This window comes from Ixodes scapularis, unplaced genomic scaffold (assembly GCF_016920785.2).
Source record: "Ixodes scapularis isolate PalLabHiFi unplaced genomic scaffold, ASM1692078v2 PGA_scaffold4__175_contigs__length_147842914, whole genome shotgun sequence".
NCBI classification, from domain to species: domain Eukaryota; kingdom Metazoa; phylum Arthropoda; class Arachnida; order Ixodida; family Ixodidae; genus Ixodes; species Ixodes scapularis.
Genome location: NW_024609879.1, coordinates 3,465,594 through 3,488,342, shown reverse-complemented (window position 1 = coordinate 3,488,342; position 22,749 = coordinate 3,465,594). Strand labels below are relative to the sequence as shown.

The window sequence follows — 22,749 nt, the reverse complement described above, 5'->3', positions numbered from 1 at the left end:
GTTGGGTGAACATCTTAATTACAAAAACGCAAAGAAGAAGGTCAAACAAGGATACGGACAGGACATGCGGTTACTATCAACTGAGTGTTTAATGCAGGAAAAGCGAAAGGCCCTACAACACGAAATCTCAAACAACCTATCGAGTAGCCTCTAACTATGACATTCAGGTGGTACTATCAGCACTTGATAAACTTAAAAAATCTGTGCCCGAAGAATAACTTTCAAAAGAAACGGCAAGAACGATGATCAGTTCAGCACGCACATGAATACGTCAACTGCAACGTGAACATTGTGTACGAAATTCCGTGCACTTGTGGGAGAGTGCACGGTGGTCAATCTGGCCGTTACATTAATGCAAAGCTACAAGAGCATAACCTTTCTCTGTATTTGTCACCATCAGGTCACTTAACCATACATGTTAGAAACAGTAAAGTTACTCCTGTGTTTAATTAAACAAAAGCCATTAATCGCTTTCGGAGCAAGAGAGCCAAAGAAATTTATGAAGCAAAATTCATAATAGAAAAAGGTGACACGACCATTAGCACACAATCGCTTTCACTGTCCGAGGAAGAGATGTGGCACCTCAACCTTCTTTCCTAATCCGGCTGCTTCTCTCTTCCTAAGTTCTGAAGTTTTATTAATTGAAAGTTTTTTATATTTGTTTTTCTATTTTTTTGGGCGAATGCGTTTTGCACTTTACTCGCGTCTTTATCCTATCAGTCTCGCCTTTTTCGTTTTATGCAAAAGGAGGATGTACCCGCGATTGATTTGTAGCTATGATAATGCAATTAAGGCAAAGGTGCGAGCGAGCTAGACAAGAATGACAATAATAATCCCTGGAGAAGGGGAACAGAGTGGACAAAGGGCAAACACAAATCTCCAAACAGAGCTAGGTGACTGGTGCGTGATTGAAAAAATACCTAGTCCTAGTATCAAAACAGGGACCTCTACATTCCTCCCAAGTGGAAAATTTTGCAAGTGGTACCACTTGTGGAACCACTGGCTAGTGGTACTACTTGCAAACAGTACCGTTGGCGTATAGATGCACAAAAACAAAGCCAGATGTTAGTCTTTCTTACTTTTATTTTGCAGTTGAGACTGCTTGTAGAGCAGAAGTACTTGGGCTGATGAAGAGTAAAAATCTTCAAAATCCAGGCGCCTCAGATCTTTTCGGGTGTCCTGGATCTTTTAGGATAGGACTGTCGACATGTTAGTGATGACTTGCTGAACAGGCACATTGTTCTGATGTCCCCGATGTTGCACTGTTTTTGCAAAGACAACATAAAAATACTAATCTAATAGCAGGTAATATGGATACAGTCATATGATTGAACAGATTGAATGCATTCACCTATGACGAGGCCAACTTTGAAGGGACTCAGTTCCTTCCAGACCACCACATTTTGTATTTGTTTGTCCTTCGGTGCCATCTTGCCCCCATAAGTTCTTCGGGCAAGTCCCACGTGACCCCTAATCGCTTGCGCCATGTCTTTGGCTACCATAGTTGGTTTGGTCTGCTTCATTATTTTTTCTGTCTGAGAGGAGCCGATGGTGGTGCCCCGATTCGCGTGGTACTGCGGGTCAAAAAAGTATCGTAGCTTTGGCAGTGGTCAACACCAAATCTGCAATTCACGCAAAGCCAATCTTCGCGATGAGTTGCCTCGTGCCCCGTAGACGTTCGTGTGTGAAAAGCTCGATGCTCCAGAGTCATTACTCTCGATGGAATCGATCGCGCGCTGGTCGTTATGCAACTGGGTAGGGTAGGCAGATTTACTCAGGGTAGAATGAACACACTCACGCGAGCCTTTGTAGAACGATAGACTGTGCCGTCTATCATGCCGATGGGAAAAATTCTGCCCCGATGACTGACGGGAAGATGAAATTCCACATGAACACTGTCGACGGCGGTCGACCGTTTGAGCGGCGTGGTTGACGTTGCAGGTCAGTTGGTTTCCAGTGGCAATGGTCAGCCCCTTAGCCTCAATTTTGGCATTTTCAATGTTGAGGACAATCTCGATAACTTGCTCCAAAAGAATGTTGTTGTCCAGGAGCAGCCGTTGTCGAATGTTAGTGGACAGAACTCCAGCCGTGATCTGCTCCCTGAAGTTTTTGTCCTGTTGAGGACCGAAGTTGGTCGGAACTGCCAAGTCCCGTAGCGAAGTCAAATGATCTGACAATGATTGTTCAGGCAGTTGATAACGCTGGTGGAACCGGTGACGATCTAAGTCGTTGTTGCACGACTTTTTGAAGTGCGCGCTGAGGGTATCGACAGCCTTTTGGTAGACGTCTCTCGTCGGAGTTCTAGAAGCGGTTGCCGCTGACGTCGTTGCCGGCGATGGCACAGCGACTGCGCAAGAGGAAGGCAACGTGTCGAAGACCCGTTGACCCTCCACTCCCAGGCAGTGGCGGAGCAGGTATCGACGACATTCCGAGGGCAGTGCGTGAACAACACATGCTCCCATGAAATATTTGAAGAGCGAAATGCGCCCCTTTTTGGGAATTTCCGACTATCCTGATCTACTCCAGAAGCCGGCCTTGAAGAGGTTTGATGCCGAATTCTCCGTCCATCCCGTCGTCAATAGAATTTGGAGTCCTGGGTGGACCCGGCGTGTCGGGAAGGAACGTCCAGTCACCGGTGCTTCTCTCATGAGACTCTTTATTCAAAAATGATGATGATGAAGAAGAAGTAAGTGAATGAACACATAGCATAGAAGAAAGCAAAGTTGTCCGAATATGTGAAAACATAAGAATGAAGAGACAACACCCCCAACGTGTCATTCTTTCCACGTGGCAAATGACGGCTTAAGAAACGCAGGGCGTGACTCGTTATCTTCCTGGTTCATGATCGGTTCTCCGGCGGTCATGTCGGCTAATGTCGCGTATTCTCATTGGCTGTGAAGGGATGACGATACGCTCAAGACTCCCTGCGTTTCTTGAGCTCGAGCTCAAGAAACGTCTTTTTGCAAATTTTTCAATTTGAAAAAAAGACCTCCAGGAAGTGCATTACAGTTTGCGGGAACAGATTCCCAAATTTATTTTATTACTTTAAATTTTTATTATTTTATTGGTGATATATCTGATCTTACAAACTGAGGCCAGAAGCCATTTGCAACCCGAGAGGTACCATTTGAAGCTCCTGTGACACCATTTGCAACTCAAGTGGTACCACTTGAGGCCCAAGTGGTACCACTTGGCTTGCAAATGGCACCACTTGACCAGGAAGTGGTACCACTTGAATTCCCAGTGGTACCACTCGACTTGGAAGTGGTACCACTTGACTTGCAAGTGGTACCACTTGAAAGCAAGTGGTTCCACTTGAAATACCACTTTATATTTTCACCTGAGAAGTACGCATATACAATCAAATCAAATTTTCCTCTAAATTTAGTAGGAAAACTGCATTGCTGTAGATGTCATCTGATGTTAATTTTTCCGCTTAATTTGGCGGGGAAACTGAATTGGCTTGTAGGTCCCGTGACGTCAGGTTGTAGCGGCCGAGCGTAACCATCAGTAAATAATAATTGGGGTTTGGGGGATATTTAGAAAGCGTGTAGTTGTTCAGCCATTTCAAAGTTACGACGAGTGACTCGCTGTAGATGAGCGATTGAGCCAGTGCAGTGCAACCGCTAGCCTGGGGTCTTTAACGTGCATCACACAGTAGCGATACACGACCGCACGCCGGTACGATGCTCATCCAGTTCGAAACGGGCAGGGGTGGGGATTTAACCCAGGATCCCTGGGTTCTGCAGCGCGAGCTTTCGCTTCAAGTGCTCCGAGCTGGTCTGCGCTAGCCCACTCGGACACCGATCCCCCCAACCATCAGTTCACCATAGGCATGTCTGACGCACAAAGACATGACAGAGTGATGCATCGCCCGGGGACATGCGTGGCGTGGCGCGTACGGACACGGTAGCACGAGCTCTGCCCGAACTGTTCGAGACGACTGACAGGGAACGCAGCGGCAGCAGAACAAGGGTCTTCGGTCGCTGCTTCTTCTTAGTTCCTTCTAGATGATAAAGATTAGTTTTTTTTTTTTTAATCTGCAAACGTATTTTACTCGTTACAAATTGACCCGGATGTGATGAAACCTCTGAACTAGTGAAATTATCCGGGAGGTGGTGATCTGACTCTCAACCTGGACGAGCCATACCTCTTGCTCCGCTGTCCATTGGAGACAGGCAGAGGTAGACTGCTGACAGTTCACCAACAGCCTGCTGTTCAGGACGAGACATGGCGAGTGGAGGTGGCTTGGTAAGTCCTTGGCGGAGAAGATGGTCTTCGGAGGTGGAGCGTTCTCCGGGCCACCAATTTGCCACCAAAAAAATTTAGCGGGGAAACTGGATTAGAGTATAGGTCATGTGAGATCAGTTTTTCGCTTAAATTTAGAAGGGACACTTTTCACACTGCGCATGAGGAGACCAGAAAGGTCCACGAAATAGGGGAAGGGGGGAGCTAAAGAATGCTTCCGCATTAAAAGCCCAGCGCCCACTAGGAGGGCTTTAAAATCCGACACGCGATTATCTAAGCGTGACGAAAATGCGTGCTATGTAAAACGCGTGAACACTGGGCTTCTTTCACACCTGGAAGGTGTAAAAAATAGTTTCGCATTATGCACCCTGAGCGTGACAATTTTTATTGTTTAGAGGTAACCGAGTGGCTTGCGCCCTTTCCGCGTCTCATGCAAAAATATTTGATAAATTTAAGTAACGATGGGACCAGAGGAAATTTTCAAGTCACGTGACTAGTTATGTTTGGAAGAAAAGCAAGGCGAACCAGGCGGTATCGTCGAGCCCAAGAAATATCGAGCGCACACAGCTCTTCCCAGTAGAGGTGAACCTACGAACGACAGACAGCACCTCTAAATGCATCAAACTCGTTTGTTCTTTGGAACTAGTCACTTGACTGCCTCCAAAACACAGTTCGTGAGCCCTCCGAAGTCTGCTGTCTTTAGGTAGAGAACCTCCCTTCTTTAGGTCTAGTCCATCACACAAGTTTAACATTTCGCATTTCCTACACAACAGATTGGGGCTGAAAGAGTTAGCTCCCCTATTTACATGCTGTTTTGCAGAGCGGTGACTATTTTCATATTCTGTTGTTAGGATTATTTTCTAATTTTGAAAAGTTTATTGGTAACTTTTCAGCGCAAGTGCGTAGTTTTCTTTCTACTTCGATGCCGCAACACAGTTTCTAGTTTATGTACACTTCGGAATTAAAAACGGCGCGAAAAGACGAGGACCATACAAAGAAGTGACACGGACACACGTGAAAGTACACGTTTATATGTTATGCCCTACGCGGTAAGCAGACACTGAGGAACCATACTAGAGGGTCTGCAAAGTCATAATTATCATATTCCATGTGGATGCAAAGCGAGATATCACCTCGCGTCCCGTTGTCACAGTTAAAAACAGTATCTTTTGAAAAAGCAAGCCGCTTTGGCCGCCCAGAACAACGCCTGTTCTGGAATGAGGGCGGCCAAAGCGGCTTCCTTTTTTGAAAGATACTGTTTCTAACAGTTACAACCCTTTGAATATTTTGCCAAATGTTTCGTTTTGCAGTTGCAACCCTGCTGATAGATATTTGGCTGCCGCAATGAGGAATAATGCTGACAACTAATACCATTGAAGTGCATTGCAGGATTTGTGTCTGCTTATGATTAAAGTCACTGGGCCAGGTTAATAACTGGATGGGCAGAGGTCTGGCGCGTTCATTGTGGGTGCAGTCACTGGTGCCGGCTCCACGTCGCGAAACGCCAAGAACTGCATAATTTGGTTTGGAACCTCGCTGAGCGCATCCCGGGGAAGCTCATGTAGCCTGTGTAAGTAGTCCTTCAGCAGCACGCTGAAAAATATGTCCCGCTCGGCGTTCTTCTTGCGTAACTTGTCTCTCTGCAGCTCTTCGAAGACACGCGGCACTTCGTCGCTCAATCCAATCATTACAACTGACATGGCCGTGGACGATGCCCTGATGAGACTATCAACAGTCTTGAATGTGTAGTCTAGCTTTCCATCCGTGAGTACCAAGACCACGTAGTACTTGGAGCTATCCCGGAAATTGTCGGCCAAACCTGTCATATATTCTAGCGAGGGCGCTAGCTCTGAAGGCTCTGTAGGCGTGACACGCTCTAAAGACTGCCGCAGAGCTTCCATGACCCCTTGCATCCCTTTGCAGCGTGGGTTGTCGGCCCCATTAAGAAAAATTAGGCTTTGCGTCATGTTGCTGGGCGGTACTTTTGCCCCAAATCCCAAAGCGGGAATCAGCTGTTCCTCGTCGTATTGCGAAATGACATCTTCGAATGCAGAGATAGTGGCCTCGTAGCGCTGTTTGATGTCAATAGAGGTAATGTCCCGATTCGAAGAACTCAGGTCAATAATGTATGCGAAGTTTACGCTGAAGTCTCCGTGCATGTAGTCTATGAACGACCACGGATAGTCTTTGTAGTATTCTAACCGAAGCATCACAGGGGTCTTGCTAAATAAGGTACTGCTATCTTGCTTACATTGCCATTCGAGCCGTTTCTCTGTGCCTTGAGCAAGTTCTCTGATGTTGGTCTCCGCGTAGCCCAGGTAAGTTTTTTCCCCCGAGAAGCTAACATCGAAGCATTTGATGAGAATGGCATCGCTGTCCTTACCAATACGATTCTTGTTAACGACGATCTTCTTCCAGTGAGGAGTCCCTGAGTTGCGCACCACGTCTGTCTCATGCACCAGGGCAGACGTACCGCAAGTGTCCTGTCTCCACAGCTCCAACATGGAATCAGCTGTCCGAAAGAACGTTTTTAGCGGAACATTGCGCGCTGATAACTGAAGGGCGGCAAATCCTTTTGGCGACTTTTGCGCCGTTGGCACGATAACCAGAAAGCCTGCGCCTTTTTTTCCTGTTTCAGTGAGTAGAGCCCTCTTATACGGCACGTTCAGGTAGACGACCATGTCGAGCGAAGTGCAGAAGATCCGTCCCAGGGGCTCGGGTGTCCTTGAGAGTGGTTTTTCGCTAAACACCTCAAAGCGTAATAGGGTCGTCTCCCCGAAGCGGTAGGTTGTCCGGAAAACTGGATGCTTGTCGCCGGCAACGGTTCGAGCAACCTCGCGGTACTCGGATCGATCCTCACCGTCGCAGACGGAGTAAACCAAGACGGGCTCCACACAGCTGGAGTGTTCCCCGGGGTCCGTGAGTCCCGCCCAGGAGAGCGACATGCTGATGACCAGGACTTGCGGGTCGAAAGCTTCGCCTTCGGCAGGCGCGCTCGACCCCGTCGCTTCCATGCTGCGTAGACTTGGAGAAGAGCGTCCAGATAAATTTACAAAAAGCCCCTAGCGGTCTCGCCTTGTGCAGGTCTTTTTCTTTCTTTAACATTAGCAATGACAAAACCTACCTTATATAAATTTGACTTGCAGTATTTCAAGAAGACCTCTCTTTTTTTAGAAAACGGCGTACATATTGACGTTTCCGCTGTTTACTAAAATCACAGTCCAGCCAGCGCTCGCGCGATGTTGCGGCCAGCCAGAAAGTGCGCGTGCATAACACACAAACGCAACAATGAGCACGCCCTTAAACGCTTTTATTTAAAGGAGATACAGAAACAAATCAAGGATACTTAAAGAGGCGGGATAGTATAGAATTGACGATTGACAGGTTAAAGCGGTACGGAAACGTACGTTTAGCTTTTATTTCTTTGTTTAGCCAGACTACGTTAAAAACACCAGTCTTCCACTCGTAAACTCAAGAAAACTGATTTGAAAACGAATAAAAAGATTTTACAATGAAACCTGGTAGTAGGGAGGCCGATGTAGTTATGACTAGAGTCACTGTATGGGTTCCCAGAGTAACTAAGCTCCGAAGGTTCGTTCTAGAACCGCAGCGCGGCGCTGAAACCGAAACCATGACGCCGCCATCTTGGGTCCACACGTCGACGGCGTTATGAAGGCAATAGTGACATGCATTTGAGCGTGTTGAAGGAGCAGGTTCATTCCGTGGTACGCTGAATGAACCAGCTGAATCGGCACTCACCTCACAAAGCTTGCTTGCTGCCTTGGGCTCGAAATCTTTCAGTTTTACTTTGGCCAGCCAAGCCTTCTTCCTCCGTCTTGCAGTTGCGTTCTTTCCATCCTCCGACCTGCTGCTGCGCCCAAAAGCGCAACGATCAGGCGTTGTGCCACTAAATACACAACCTCCATGTTTTTGACGTCTGTAACCGCGTGGAAAAGACGGCGCGTAAACGCGCGTTCGATGAGCAGTTGTTTGCTGGACCCAAGATGGTGGCGATTAGAGCTGCTTGAAGCGCTGATGGAGGTGAGTCTAGCGGTGTCACGTGATCGCTACCGTCCAATGATGCTCACCGCCAAAACATGATCGGCTAGAGTGAGTATGTTGTCGGCAAAACGCAAAAAGAAAAGGAATGCGTTACTCTGGGAACCCATACAGTGACTCTAGCTATGACGTTGAATCCTACCCGCCTAAGCGCGACTAGAGGAAGCTTGGCGAAAAAATCCACGGGGCTTGCGCAACGTGCGTTCCACACCATCAAGATCGCCTTTCTTAGCAGACGATAGGGAGGAGTTTGATCCGAAGATGCGGGGACTTCTGCCAGGTAAACCGTAAAGCCCCTTTATCCTGGGAAAAGTGGCGCCATTCATTGTTGTAGAAATGCTCGCGGCACGTGCCGCGCGCCACTTTTGGGAAACTCATGGCGTCTGAAATCTAGGCCAGTGCTGCCCTGTGCCGCCATGATCATCCCGAGGGCTGAACGTTGCACGTGCCTCGTGCATCTACGAACCTTGCTCAACTTTTGAAACATGAAGGCGCTTTAGTAAACCGTACCGCCTCCGCACCTCCCTCTCCCCCCCCCCCCCCGAATGTGCTGTGAATAACCCGCACAAATGCGGTTATTTTTACATACTGGTTCTTTCGAGGCCCTACTTCTGCGGTGTGCGACTAACACGGTAAACCGAACGCCCACGTCACATAAATTACTGGCATGGCCGCGAATGACGTTAAAGGCAAGCTTGTATTCGCGACTCCAGCGAAACGGACGGCACCTAGAGGGAAAACTCTAAACTGGTAAAGGTCCTTTCGCTATTTCTGCTCGTCTCTTGTGGCTTCTGTTGTTATAGGTTACCGGTGGTTTGAGCGATAGAACAGTTGTCTTGATGACTGTCGTAACTGTGGCATATCAGCTCTTTATTCAGGTTGCTCTGCACGCAACCTACGCAACCGCGTGAACCAGGCATTCCGCGTTTGTCAACGCTCCTCAGCACCGTGGAGGGACAGTAGGCAGTCTTTTCATCGGTTCCTCGAAAAACGTCAAGCCTCTTTGAAGCTCGTTTACGCCAACACATCGCCGCAGGTTTGAAACGTGGAGGGCAAAAAAGCGGGCCTCAAACCATTTTGAATCCAATATTTGCTCGCTAGTGCCCCAGCGTTGTTCATTGATCTGGCACATCGCACGGTACGACTCGTTTTAGGCCGCCTTATATTGAAAATATAGTGGCGTCCTTCTGTTAGGATTATGAAAAAACTGATTGAATCAGAAAGCATTACAAATCGTTCGGTATAGTCCGCGCTGGTTCATCCTTTCCTTTTCCCTCCTTCTTTCTTTTCCCCCGCTCTTGCTTGTGTCTTGACCACTTTCCTTTCTTTTCTTTTTCTTACTCGCACTGCTAACAAGCCCCAACTTCAAATTTTAAATGGTTCTCATTTCAAGTCTGTACATCACTTCAATTTGTGATATAATCTTGGAGATATGCTGGAGGCATTCGTTGCCTTGGCATACGTGCTGATGTTGCATTCTGACCTGCTGCGTCCATTTCATCTCCGTTGTGGGCTGAACCAGCTGGTTCGTCAACAGCTTCGGGAGATCCCTCTGGAAAGTTGAACGTGTTTTTGCAACGATTCTGTTTCCACATGGTTTCCTAGCGCCTGTCCTATTATAGTGTCTGATAGCTCGACTGGCTCGATATCTCTTGCTACAAATCTTCGTAGCTGTTGTAAATTAGCCTGCCTTGAGTTGGATCTGCCCTCTACGGGGACAGCTCTTTTCAGCAACTCAGTATTGCTGTCATTGAATTTTGTGATTTCGTACGGTCCTTCAAATAAAAAGGCTCGAGGTACACCTAAGCACTTCATATGAGTTGTGAACGCGAAAGCATGCACGCCACTCCATGCTCCCTTCTTTAATCTGCGGCGTACAACGCGCTGACTTCGGACGTGGAACGGTGGGGCCGCTGCCTCGCGGACACGCAGCGCGTGTCCGCGAGGCAGCGGCCTCGCGACCGACAGCAACGTAGTTCCCAGCAGAGCGAACTCCTTGGTTTATTCCATGCGCCGTATATATTGTCACGTGCCGTACAACCGATAAGAGGCGAGCGAACGCGGTGATCAGTGACAACTCAGCAGTGTGATAACACAGTCATGATGACATTACACAAACTGACGCGCAGCGGCCAATGGGAGCCTCGTCGACGCGCACCAGCCAATGGGACCTAATCGTAAAGGTGCCGTTGGCTAGCTTTGCGCGTGGTTTCATTAAGGTGCCGTTTTGCATAGTTTCAAAGCTGATGACGTCGGCTCGCTCTATGAGACAGTTAATGCTTTCGCATAAAAAGTCCAGGGTTCCACACCGAGATCCTTTGATGCAGAATGCGAAGTCACCGATGTTAAAACAAGGTGGCCTCACGCCGGCTTTGTACCGGGCTTTCGTCAGCGTCTGGCTATTTTCCAAATGGAGCTTTGCAGCGCATGGGCTCCTGGCAAGGTTGAGGAATCTTTCAGTTTCGGTGATGTCATGATCAACGCTTCCAATGTTAAGTTCACCTGGAAGTTTGAGATCATACCCGTACATTAGCCAGAAAGAGCTGTATTGCGTTGAGATCTGTCTCGCGTCATCAACCTCGGTTACTGCATCTTGCAATGCGATATGCCAGTTGAGACGATTCTCCACAATTTTTCGTAGAACTTGTTTGATTGTTACCACCATTCTTTCAATAAGACCGTTTGCTTCTGGCCAATATGGTGGAGATTTGGTGTGTGTCACAGTAGATGAATTCTTTCCGTGTTTCGGCTCACAAATCCTCTTGCTTGGTCTGCGATGGTTATTTCCGGTACACCAAATTTGGGGATCCATATTTTCGTCAGGAAGTTGATGTGGTGGATGGAAGCCGTGCAGGGTACAGCCGATACGTCGACGTAGCCGTGTAGCGTTGTCAATGCATACAAAAACGGGTGTATTTCCATCTCTCTCCACCATTGGCTCAAATTGATCAAGCGAGATTACTTTGATTGGTTCGTCAGGGTTGTCTGTTGGGTTAAGGCATCCTTCCTTGGCAGTTGTGCGTCACTATATTAGCCTGGCCTACATATGTCACACATTTGAGCGTACTGTGCGACGTCTTTGGTTACGGACGGCCGCCAGTAGCGCTTCGAAGCCTGATCTGCCGTTTTTCTTTTGTCTATATGTCCGACCTTATCATGGCACAAAGGCATTACGATGTCGCGCTGTGCGAGAGGTACCACGATTCGCGTGCTTTTGTAGTCCATGGCGGGTCAGTTTTCGTGTGAGGGTCCCGTTGTCAGTTTCGAAGAGACTGTTCTTCATGTTTAGTAGTAGTTCAAGTCCTTGGCATTCCAGATGAGACGTCTGGAAACTCCTTAGGCGGAGTCCTGACTCAGCACAATCGCCAAGCACTTGAGTGTGCATCCAGCCGCCTCGTTGTTGATGAGGCCTTTCAGGGCTCTGTCCGGTATGTCAAGTCGTGGCATCGCGTCTGTTGCTCCGTTTAGTTTTCCAGATAGGTGTACAAGATCGAATTCATATTCCGCTAAGTCAAGTGTCCACTTGGCGAATCTGCGGTTGATTGTACCCTGTTTCACGAGGTACGTAAGGCTCATGTTCGTGACAACTGTGAATCGAGGTCTTCCACGAAAAAAATAGCGAATTGTTTGGTGACGACCTTGTGAAGAACCACACATTTGAGAGTGTTTGAATGAAGCTTCCAGTCGTGTTCGTTGAGACTGCGGCTAGCATACTCGAGTACTCGTTCTCTCTCTTTTTGAACTTGAGCGAGTACGGCACCCAAACTAGTTCAATCGGCGGTGATATAAATTATTCTTGGCCATCCGTACCTGAATGTTGTGATTATTGGAGGACTTGTCAAAGGTCTTTTTATGTCATTGACGATCTTGTCGTGAATTTCAGTTCAGATGAAATCAGTGTCACGAGCCAACCGGGCATGTAAAGGGAACTTCATGGCAGAGAAGTTACTAATGAACCTTCAGAAGTAACTTGCAAACTGGAGAAACGCGTAGAGCTTTTTCTTGCTTTGCGAAGGTTCAAATTTATCGATCGATGCAACTCGTGAGGAACCTTGAACTAAAGTACTCGTAGGAGAGCGCGTTGAAAACTACAGAATACACAGAAAGAATAAAACACTTGAAGGACGAACACAGACGCACACAGTTCTTTCAATGAGCAACGAACATTTATGAAATGCCCATGACACTACGACCGTGAATTTCAAAGAATTGAAATAAAGAGAGAGCGCAAAACTTTCAAAGAAATGAAATAAAGAGAGCAACAATTAAACGAAAATGCTCAAAATTAAAATAAAAAAAATTAAAACTAAATTGCTCGAAAATTTTTAAAAGACCAAATTGAAACGATAGGACATTAATGGAAATTAGCCCCTGAATAAAGGAGAAAAGGAAGAACAATACGGAAATTGACCACTGAATAAATGGGGAAAAAGGAAGAAAAGAAAGGAAATTAGCCCCTGAAAGCGAGGAAAAGGAAGAAGAAAGGAAAAGGAAATTCCTTTCTTCTTCCTTTTCCTCGCTTTCAGGGGCTAATTTCCTTTCTTTTCTTCTTCCTTTTTCCCTATTAATTCAGGGGTCAATTTCCGTATTGTTCTTCCTTTTCTTCTTTATTCAGGGGCTAATTTCCATTAATGTCCTATCGTTCCAATTTGGTCTTTTAAAAATTTTCGAGCAATTTAGTTTTAATTTATTTTTTTTTTATTTTAATTTTGAGCATTTTCGTTTAATTGTTGCTCTCTTTATTTCATTTCTTTGAAAGTTTTGCGCTCCCTCTTTATTTCAATTCTTTGAAATTCACGGTCGTAGTGTCATGGGCATTTCATAAATGTTCGTTGCTCATTGAAAGAACTGTGTGCGTCTGTGTTCGTCCTTCAAGTGTTTTATTCTTTCTGTGTATTCCGAACCTTGAACTCTTCCTTCTTTTGTAATGACGTAGCCGAGAAGGATTACTCTAGAAGAGACGGACTGGCATTTCTTGATGTTCATACGGAGCCCGTTTGTTATGACGCGCTTTAGCGCCTCCTCCGTAGAGTAAGAGACTCATCGACTGAAGAGGCTGCTTGACCAATGTCGTTCATGTAGGCTGCGGTGCGGGGCAGTCCATGGAAGCTGCAACGCATCACAGTTTGCATCGTCTGTGGTGCTTTACAGAAACCAAATGCCATTCGCAGGTACTCACACTTTCCGTGGGAGATAACAAATGTGGTTCTGTGTACAGCCGCCGGCAGTATGAAGGTAAACACCTCACCTGGTTTCTTGCCTGCTTTACGGCTCCTTAAAGCTATATTAACTCTCAACCTCTCAAATGGTACGGGGCTTGGGGTCTACACTTTGCGTTCTGGCCCTCTTCTGGAACAGAGCTTGTTCAAAAAGTTGCAGGAGCGTCAAAAACAATAAGAGGGCTGTTCACCTTCATATCGCTCACGGGTGTACATCGCTCTGTTTAACCCGTATGGTGAGAATGGAAGACTTTACATCCGTGACCGTGAGTACTTCGCTCCTTCGGACATCACGTCACTAAGAACATCTTCGTTGATTGCTATGGGGTAGGGAGTGCTGATTGTTTTTGCGTTCAGCTTGTGATAGTCATTCGCCGTTCGTCGAGGTGTCGTGGTGTGATGCGGTTGATCGACCACAATCGTTGGATATGCATATTCGCTATCACTTTCTCTTTTAGTGCCCTTTTGTAGTAGATCGTTGACTTCCCTTTTAAGAAATTGGCGATCAGGAGGAGAGCATCTATAAGGGCGAGGTGTGACTGGTATATTGTCTCTCAGATCGATCGAATGTTCAGAATGGGGGCATAGCCCTATTTTGTTCTCGCCATCGACAAAGGCTGAGTGATGTTTCAGAAGTATGTGACGAAGCTGGTTCCGTTGATCGGCCGATGCACCTTGAGTCATTTATTTGACGGCTATTTCGATATGCTCGAGAAGTTCGGTGCCTGGGGCACTCTCTCGCGTTTCTAGCTTCACAAATCTATCCCCGTGCTTCGTTGCACACACAGAAACTGTGTCAATAAAAAGTTAGCGTTTACAGAATGATGCAATGAGTGTTCCACCCGTTAGCTCACTAGATATGCTTGGGCTGCAACGTTCAAGCGTGTTTCCATGAGACAGGTGAACTACCGCAACGTCGTTGCTGGGGTGAAAGGTATCGTATACGTTGGCAAGTTGTCTACAATCTGATCCAATGAAGGATGTCGACAGGGGCAGATAGTTCCGTGACGAACACCTCGGGTAACCGAACCTGAGTAACGCCTACAGTGATAGTCAAAGCTGTGGCTTTCTCGGGTCTTACTCGTGTTCCAAGAACGTTTATTTCAGATCATAAGATTGCACTGTGACGTTTGAATTGGGCGGAATGGCTTTAAAGCGAATGATTGAGACGTTTGCGCCCGTATTCATGAGCACTTTCACAGTTGTGTCTGAGGCAATTGTGACATGAACAATGGGTAGGTCGTCCCCGCTTGCATAGGAAGCAGTGAACGTTTCTTGACATGGTGGTACGGTTTCGGCATTCGTCATAATCTTGTTCTAGACGTCTTGGAGATGGCGTCGTCCGACTGTGTGTGCTGCATCTTTCTTCCGCCCGAAAAGTGGCGGGTGTCTTCGGAATACGACATTCTCTTGAGAAATTTCCCAGCTTGACACAGTTGTAGCATTTAATTGAGTTACGTTGTGCATTATCTTTGAAGCTTGCAGCTGTTCTTCGGTACAGCTCTTCATGTTCCTTCTTTGCGGAGTTGCCTTTTTTAGGTTTGGAGTGGCCATCGGCTATCCATGCACATTGCTTTGTCGATAAGTTCGAGCACCGACCCGCGATTGTGGGACGCCAGAGGTTTCGCCCATTTGTCGTCGGCAATGCCATGCAAGGTCGTTCAGATTCTTTCTGGAGAAAGAATCTGAACGACCTTGCATGGCAAGGTCGTTCATACGGTGACTTTTGTAGCATGGCTTTCTTGGCGTAAATATGTTTCACGATAGTTTCGCTGGGTAGAAGTTTCCGTTGGGCCTCGTACTCGATGAAGTCTTGCATGGTCATACGGTGACTTTTGTAGCATGGCTTTCTTGGCGTAAATATGTTTCACGATAGTTTCGCTGGGTAGAAGTTTCCGTTGGGCCTCGTACTCGATGAAGTCTTGCATGGTCATCTTCCTCTTAGAGCGTTCGAAGAGAGCTTGCTCCCACGTTTCCTAGTCACGAATCAATTTACCATATGCTGTCTGCAAGCCCTTAGCAGGTCCTCTGAGTCGAGTCAACGTTGACTCGACGTTGACTCCTCACCATGCTGAATGCGTACGCATTTAGCACGATGAGGGATGACGTTCAATGTTCAAGAGAAGCAACGTGATCGACCTCTTCAAGCCATTGAGAAATGTTGGCCTCGATATCTTTGGTGTAAATGGGTATGGCGGATGACGTGTCAATCGTAGAGTGCACTTCGAGGGGACGTGAGTTTGCCAATACGCACTCCACGATCCCTTGTTGAGTCCCTGCGATGATGGCGAGAAGCGCGTTGGCGGTAGAGATCGCAGGCTCTCGGCTGGTCGCCTGGTGGACCGTCGGAACGTTGACTGTTGCGTCCCAAGATCTGTAACTGTGTCCGGTGTTTGCGGCACTGAACCTGCGGACGGGCGTTTCTCTTGACTTTGACACAGCTGCTTCTTTATCATGGTCATATCAGTTTCAATCTTCTCGTAAGCTATTTGGAGCTTTTTATAGCGCTCCGCGACATCGTTTGTACAGTCGGCCATGTCTTGCTTGGGTCGTGTGCCTTAGCTAACACGTACCTGTGATTCTTGTCGGGGTCGACTGCGCCATGTTAGGATTAGGAAAAAAAAAGCTGATTTAATCAGAAAGCATTACAAATCGTTCGGTATCATTCGTGCTCATGCATCCTTTCCTTTCCCTTCGTGTACATGATTAGGGGAAATAACACTAGAAGACAATGACAGAGAGAAGAAACATAAACTACTGGACAGGAGAAATCCAGTAGGTCATGTTTCTTCTCTTTGTCCTTCTCTTGCAGCACCGTTTCTCCTAATAATGTGCAACTATCAACTAGTTATGCTATATACCTTATTACCCTTTTCTTTCTCATCTCGTGGCCTCTCTTACACCATCATAATTCGTTTTCTTTTTCATCTTCAAGAGGTCGAGTAGCCGGCGCCGTTTTCAAGGGTGCCAATATTTCCAAAACCCCCATGTATTCTGCTGTCATCGTGAGCAGCGGGCGTCCCTCCACGACACCGGCGCCAGCATCACCAACAGCGCGCGTCATTCGTTCGTAAAGCCTTGACGTCACTAACGTCAAAAAAGTACTGAAAGCGGTTGGTTGGAAGTATGATATGCACCCCTTTGAGGCGAATTCGCCTCTGAGTTTTTGGCCTGTCGATGACAGTATCTATTAATATTTACTATTACCTTTTTTTCCCTCTAGTGTTTCCGAGGAATAGGACGATGTCTGTAGTTGTTCCACAGAAATTATTTCTAACGTTTTTCTCAGAACATCTAAGAACCGTAGGAATAAAGGCACAGTTGATGAGTACCCGAAACATTTTACCTTTTGTGTACCATTTGTACCAATATTGTTTCACGAAATTCCCTCTATATATTGCAAAAATAAGTTTCCGCCTTTCTTCTTTACAGACTGCAACGTGCCGTTTGGGGAAGCAGCCGAGTTATGGTGACGCCTTCGGTTCTTGGTGCGGCCGCTGCGGTGGGACTGGCGCTACTTATCATTGTGTCCGTCGTCTTCTACCGGTTCTACTCTCGCAGTCAGAAGCTTTCGCTTTTGACGTCATTTCCGGGAACTGCTGGGGCCGCTGGAGTTTGCCCCGACGGACGGAAGCAACGGCTACTGGTGGTCGGTGAGGCGCAGTCCTCCATGGCCCAGCAACAGGTACCCTTGGGTGAAGTAAACAGCTCGTAACGATGCATTTTCTTCGTCAGCTATGGGATGGCGGGGCAGAAATTCGGTACGAGTGCTCCGTCAGCATTCATCCGGGATTCGCGTACATCCAGTGAGACACGATTTCTTGCCGTATACGGACAGCGGAAAGCTGCGTGCCTCTTTGGCTTGGCTCAAATGTTTTAGGGCAACTAGAAAGCTCACTTCTCTAGCTGTAAAGTTCTTTTTGCAACCGTACAGTCTAAAATTTTCTTAATCTTTGCTTTGATTTTTCTTGAAATATTTTTGTGCAACATCTTGTCAAGCACGCATTTTTTATTTCTCTTTTGCAATGACACGAATTGATTTGAACGTAGATATTGGACTGAGATCAGTTTGTTTGGGTGGAAAAATTAATAATGGGAAGCGTCTAACCATACCCTTATTGGGATCCCTACGTTTCGATGCCTACTCTACTCTTCTTCAGGGGTGACTCTGGCGATGGCCGTTGAGCAGCAATGTTTCTGTTTTTATTTTTTTTTTTTTTGTATTTGACACGCATTTTAAAGTTGAGAATTATTCTGTGAAATGCTTCTTTTATATCTGACACAATTGTGGCCTCCCACTTCCCTTTTCTGGTGGAATATTAAATTATTTTTCGTCATTCTTTGAAATCGGAAAAGCCACACTCGTCGGACCGTAATGTGGGCATGAAGTTTTAAGGGACCTTGTATCGGAGTTCTGTGTGAGCTGACGTAAACGTTTTCTAAGCCATTTTTTATGTAACATGAGTTACCAGTACGCTTTTTGTACTTTCAGCTTTTTCGAGATATCCTTGCTCCTAGCTGTCCCTACCATAGCGGTGGTTTTTGAAATGGTAATAGTTAAATACTGATGCAATGCTTCGCGCTTAACCGCGAAAGAGATCACAAAAAAACATACGAAAAAGTTCATGTTTGCATTATGCCAGTTTAAGTATTTTATTTTAACCTGGTTCTCGACATTACGAACCCCGGCAATTGAAGGAGTGCTCCATTTGTAAGTATTGTTGCCCAGGAAATGAGCATGATCCTTTCGGTTGTAGTTACATGGAGTACACGTATAGTTTTTGCAGTAAAGTAAATTTTGGGTACATAATTTGGTACAGCATATTGTATAACAGCATATCTAATTATTTAAAGAATAAAGATGTAAATTAAATACTTTCGGGGGTGGGACTCCCGTAAGAAAGTTTTACAGGCTGTTCGAAAGATACATGAAAGAACGTTCTATTGACAAAAAACAATTTTGAAACAACAGGCTTTTAGAAAGGGTAAAAATGTAAGTGCTCGAACATATACAAAGACAGAATAAAGGAATTACAAAAAAAAAAAAAACTTAATTTAAGACACGTATTAGCTCGTATAGTCTTGGAGCGCGCTGGGTGTCCCGGGTGCTCGAGCGGTGGGGCTGCTAACGAGCCACGGGATGAGGTTGAGCTGTTGGCGACTTGAGGTGTGGCATGTTCGGGGACTTCGGCGTTCAGCGTGGCATGTTCGGGGACAAGGCACTGCCGCCTTTTATTTATATATCGTTTCGATGCTGCAGCTCTCAGTTGAAAGTCTGAGCAGGAGTTGAAGTTTTTATAAGATACACGCGATGAATAAACACCCAAAATGCGACCTGAACATATATCTGATAAAGTGCGTTATCGAAACTGGTGAGTGATGAACGCGTGACAATTTCATTTGACAGTAGATTACAAGCTTGAATTTCTCGAGTGAAAAATTAACAGTTGAAAACATTGTGCTCAAACCTGTATTGCTGAATTCATCTGGTATGGTTGATCCTTGCCGATCCGGTTGATGAAAAAAGTGATATATTGTTCAATATGAATATTAAACTACTTGTAAATAAAGAAATATAGATGCTTTAATTCATGAATTATGGCCCTAGTTTCCAACGCATTCATATTGGCGTCCGTAAACAAGCGCCTTTTAGCATTCCGGTTTCTAAATACGCTGAAGTTGAACTAAGAGCTTGCTTTTGGACGCCTCCATGTGTGCTCGTGCCCGCACCGTGTGTGTGTGTGTGGGGGGGGGGGGGGGGGGGGGATGGGGATGGGGAGGGGGGGGGGGACCAGTCCACGTACACCAGCATTTGTTTAATTAGTGTTTTATATTGTTACCAATGACAATTGATCAGGCGACGGATGACTGAAAAATACTGAACGTTTAGTGGGACGATCTTGTGCCCAAAACAAAATAGAGTAAGGTTAGCGTCGCAGGCATCGATGTCGGCGAAACAGCAGGATAGAGCGCTGGGGCGAGACTCACCCGGCTCGCCACACGGAGCCCCTTATGTGTTCACACTTGGGTTTCTAGAACAATCGTCGTAGAAGGTTCGGCGCGTAGAACATTCGGACCTCAAATAAGCAATAAAATTCTCGAATACAACAGAACACGACATCTACAGAAATAACAAAAAGGTGCGTCCACTCCCTGGCATCGAACCTCGGCCCTTTGCGTGGGAGCCAAGCACGATAACCATTCGGTCACGGGCGTGCTACCCGCGTGGCTTGCTGCGCGCGCGGCAATATGCTATAGTCTTTGTCTCGCTTTCTGCAAATTTATGGGTACGTCTAAGCGTAAAAAGGTTACATCTAGCCTTGTTCGCAATTTGATCAGAATGTTGATTCCAAGTCAGTTTTACATTAAACGTAATGCCGATGCATTTATAATGGTCTACACATAATTTATATTTTTCATGTTCACAGTGTAATAAAAATGCAGTGGATTATTTTTCCAAAATGTGGCCATTACTGCTCTTTTGTAATTAATTATTTGCATTTGCCATCGGTTAGGCCATTCATTTGTCAGCAGTAATGCATTATGCCAATACACAATGAAGTTTGGGGTGTGAAAAGCGTTCAAAGCTTTAGAAAATTTTAGAAATATAACACCTGTTTGTTCCCGTATATTTATTGTAGTAGCAAACCGGTGTACGGCTTCTGTTAACTGCGTGACAGTCGATGGGGCTTTTCTGAAGCCGTGTTGGCACTCGACCAGAATATTATTTGGTTCGAGGTATTCTATCATAGGCTTCAATAGTATATGTTCAAGTAGTTTACAGCAGTCTGTAATTGATCGGTTGATTGCGGTCACCAGATTTATGATTGGGAATTGTTTTTTCTGTTTTCCAATGCGTGGGCAAAACTTCATATTTAAGAGAAATTGCAAAAAAAAAATATATATATATATGAAGATCTTTTGACATCCACCCTGCATACTTCCGTGAAAATGCATTATGCAAAGAGTCGGGACCTGGAATTTCTTTCGGCTCAACATGATTCAGCAAATTTAAAGCGCCCGATCCCGACATTCTAGTCTCTTCAATCCTAGGGGAGAAAATGTCCTCGAACTGGGGTAGCTCACTCTTATCTTTGGCAAATACCGATTCAAAGAATGAGTTGACTTCGTTAGGAGAAATTGATGAGTGCAAACTTTTATTTTTCTCAAGCGATAGTACCGCCAGAACTTCTGTGGCCCACTTTAAAAAAAAAAAAAAAAAAAAAACTAGCCCAACGTAATGTTAAAAAACAATAATGGTTTGATTTAAAGAAACATTGACACCCCCCAATTTTTTTTTTCATTTTTTGCCAGGCGTTTTATTATGGTTGTCGGAGGACTAGCCAATTAATATTTTGCAACAGAGTCACGTATATTTTAAATAAAGCTAAAAAACGCAACTGCTCGAAACCAAAACCGAAATCCGCGCATGGGGGCCGGAGAAGTGGAGAGGAGAGAGTGAGTGGCGGAAGTCACGTGGCTACATCCAACCGTGTGCTTTTTTTCCCCATCGTTATTATTATTATTTTTTTTTGCGCGCAGCAGACGACATGTGTGGCGGGGAACCGTGTGTCGTGCGATTCCTTTGCACTTAGGTTTGTTCCGCTCGCTGTTCTGTACTTCACGATAAGTTCTTTTGTACATTGAAGAGTTGGAGTTGAGTAGTGAGTGCCCGTGGTGAATTTCTGTGATCGGCTCCGAAAAGAATGCCCAAAAGATGTTGCGTGAAGAGCTGCCTCACATGAACTGCGTACGAAAAAAAGTGGCATTGTGCGGCAGTGTCTGCACAAGTTTTCGAAAGATCAACGGGATCGGGACCAATGGCTGGCTGAAATTCTTGTAGAACATTACTGGCACCTCGGAAGGCGTTCCTTGCATTTTTTGGAATGTGATTACATTGAGTTCAACGACATTTCGTCCACATTTTTTTTCAGTGATAATTTAAAAAAAAAAAAGAAGTGTAAAAATTGCAGAATGTTTGAAAAAAAAAAAAAAAAGCGGTAAGTCCGCGCTAGGGATATAACCTGGTTCCGCAGCGTGTGAAGCGGACAGCTTTCCACTGAGCTACTGGGGAAACTCTTTCGTTAATAATAATGCAGCCGGTACTGTAGGTTGGAAAGTTTGCTGCCTATTTTCCTCCAGCAAACGCACTCCCGGGTCGAAGTCGGGCAGCACCACGCATTGGCCACATTCGCACCTAGTAAAGAAATCGTACGCGTGCATATTCAACTCTATAGTACGCACTTCGTGCTCGACGTTTGCGCGAGCGATGCCTTCAGCCACGAGAAAGGGCGAAAGCTCGGTGACGTCTCCTTACAAATCGACTCGGGGGTCGGGGGTGTCGTAGGGGACGAATACCGATTCTTTTGATTGCTCCAAAATTCCTCTTTCACAGGAATACAAAATTCGCTGGTACCGCGAACGACAGTTTTGAAGTAGAGGTCCCACGCCCGTTGTCCGCTGCCATCGACGTCCCCACGAATCCCACGATACGCGAAACGACGCACGCACAGAATGCTTCCGGTTCTCTGTGCAACTTCTTTTTTCAATAACCTATTTGCAGCTCTTTAGAAGCCACACAAAAGCGGTTTCATATTTGTTTCTATTTTTAATATTGAGTGTGTGCCTTCAATGACAAACGACTTTGATTAAATTTGGTGGTTTTGTTTAAAACTTAGAAAACGACCCGTGACCATGGGAAAGAGAGTGAGCGCGACTCGAACCGGCCAGTTCTTGATCGGCGGTTTTCGGGCGGAAAGAAACCGAATTTCGAGCCGCAAATTCTGTTCTGGGTAGTTGGGCTCTCATATGTCACGTACAACTAAAAACCTCGGCGAGCATAAATACCCTGTCAGTGTCCCTTTAAGTATCAAAGTTTTCGATTGAAGGAATAAATGCTGCATGTCTTGTCCAGCTGCTCCTTCTCCCTATTCTTTAATAGTATTTTTCGCTCGGGCAATTCTTCTCTTGAGATGGGGTGTGTCTCTCGTGATCCATGGATTATTTACATTGGTCTTGTGACGAAAAGTCATATATCGCTTGACACAACTTTCAGCAATTTTTAAAATATAAAGCCACATTTGTTCTACGTTTCGCTGAAAATGATTCCAACACAAAGTCTTCTCCTGTGACATCTTAGGATCGTCTATGGTACGCGCATCGTCCGCTTTCTGGTAAAGCGGTACCCTAATCACATTGAAACCCGAGTTACGCATATTACCTA

At 45.9% G+C, this 22,749-nt stretch overlaps 1 protein-coding gene and 1 pseudogene across 1 annotated transcript in view; one reads left to right on the top strand and one right to left on the bottom strand.

Moving 5' to 3' along the window:
- Positions 1-22,749, top strand: part of LOC8052975 (synaptotagmin-5) — a 141,862-nt gene that overhangs the window by 18,989 nt on the left and 100,124 nt on the right. The window contains exon 2 of the mRNA XM_029993553.4: positions 16,959-17,211. Within this exon, the coding sequence (XP_029849413.1) occupies positions 16,993-17,211 (219 nt within the window). The 5' untranslated portion in view covers positions 16,959-16,992. The remainder of the gene's footprint in view (positions 1-16,958; positions 17,212-22,749) is intronic.
- Positions 1-22,749, bottom strand: part of LOC115331436 — a 114,506-nt pseudogene that overhangs the window by 48,212 nt on the left and 43,545 nt on the right.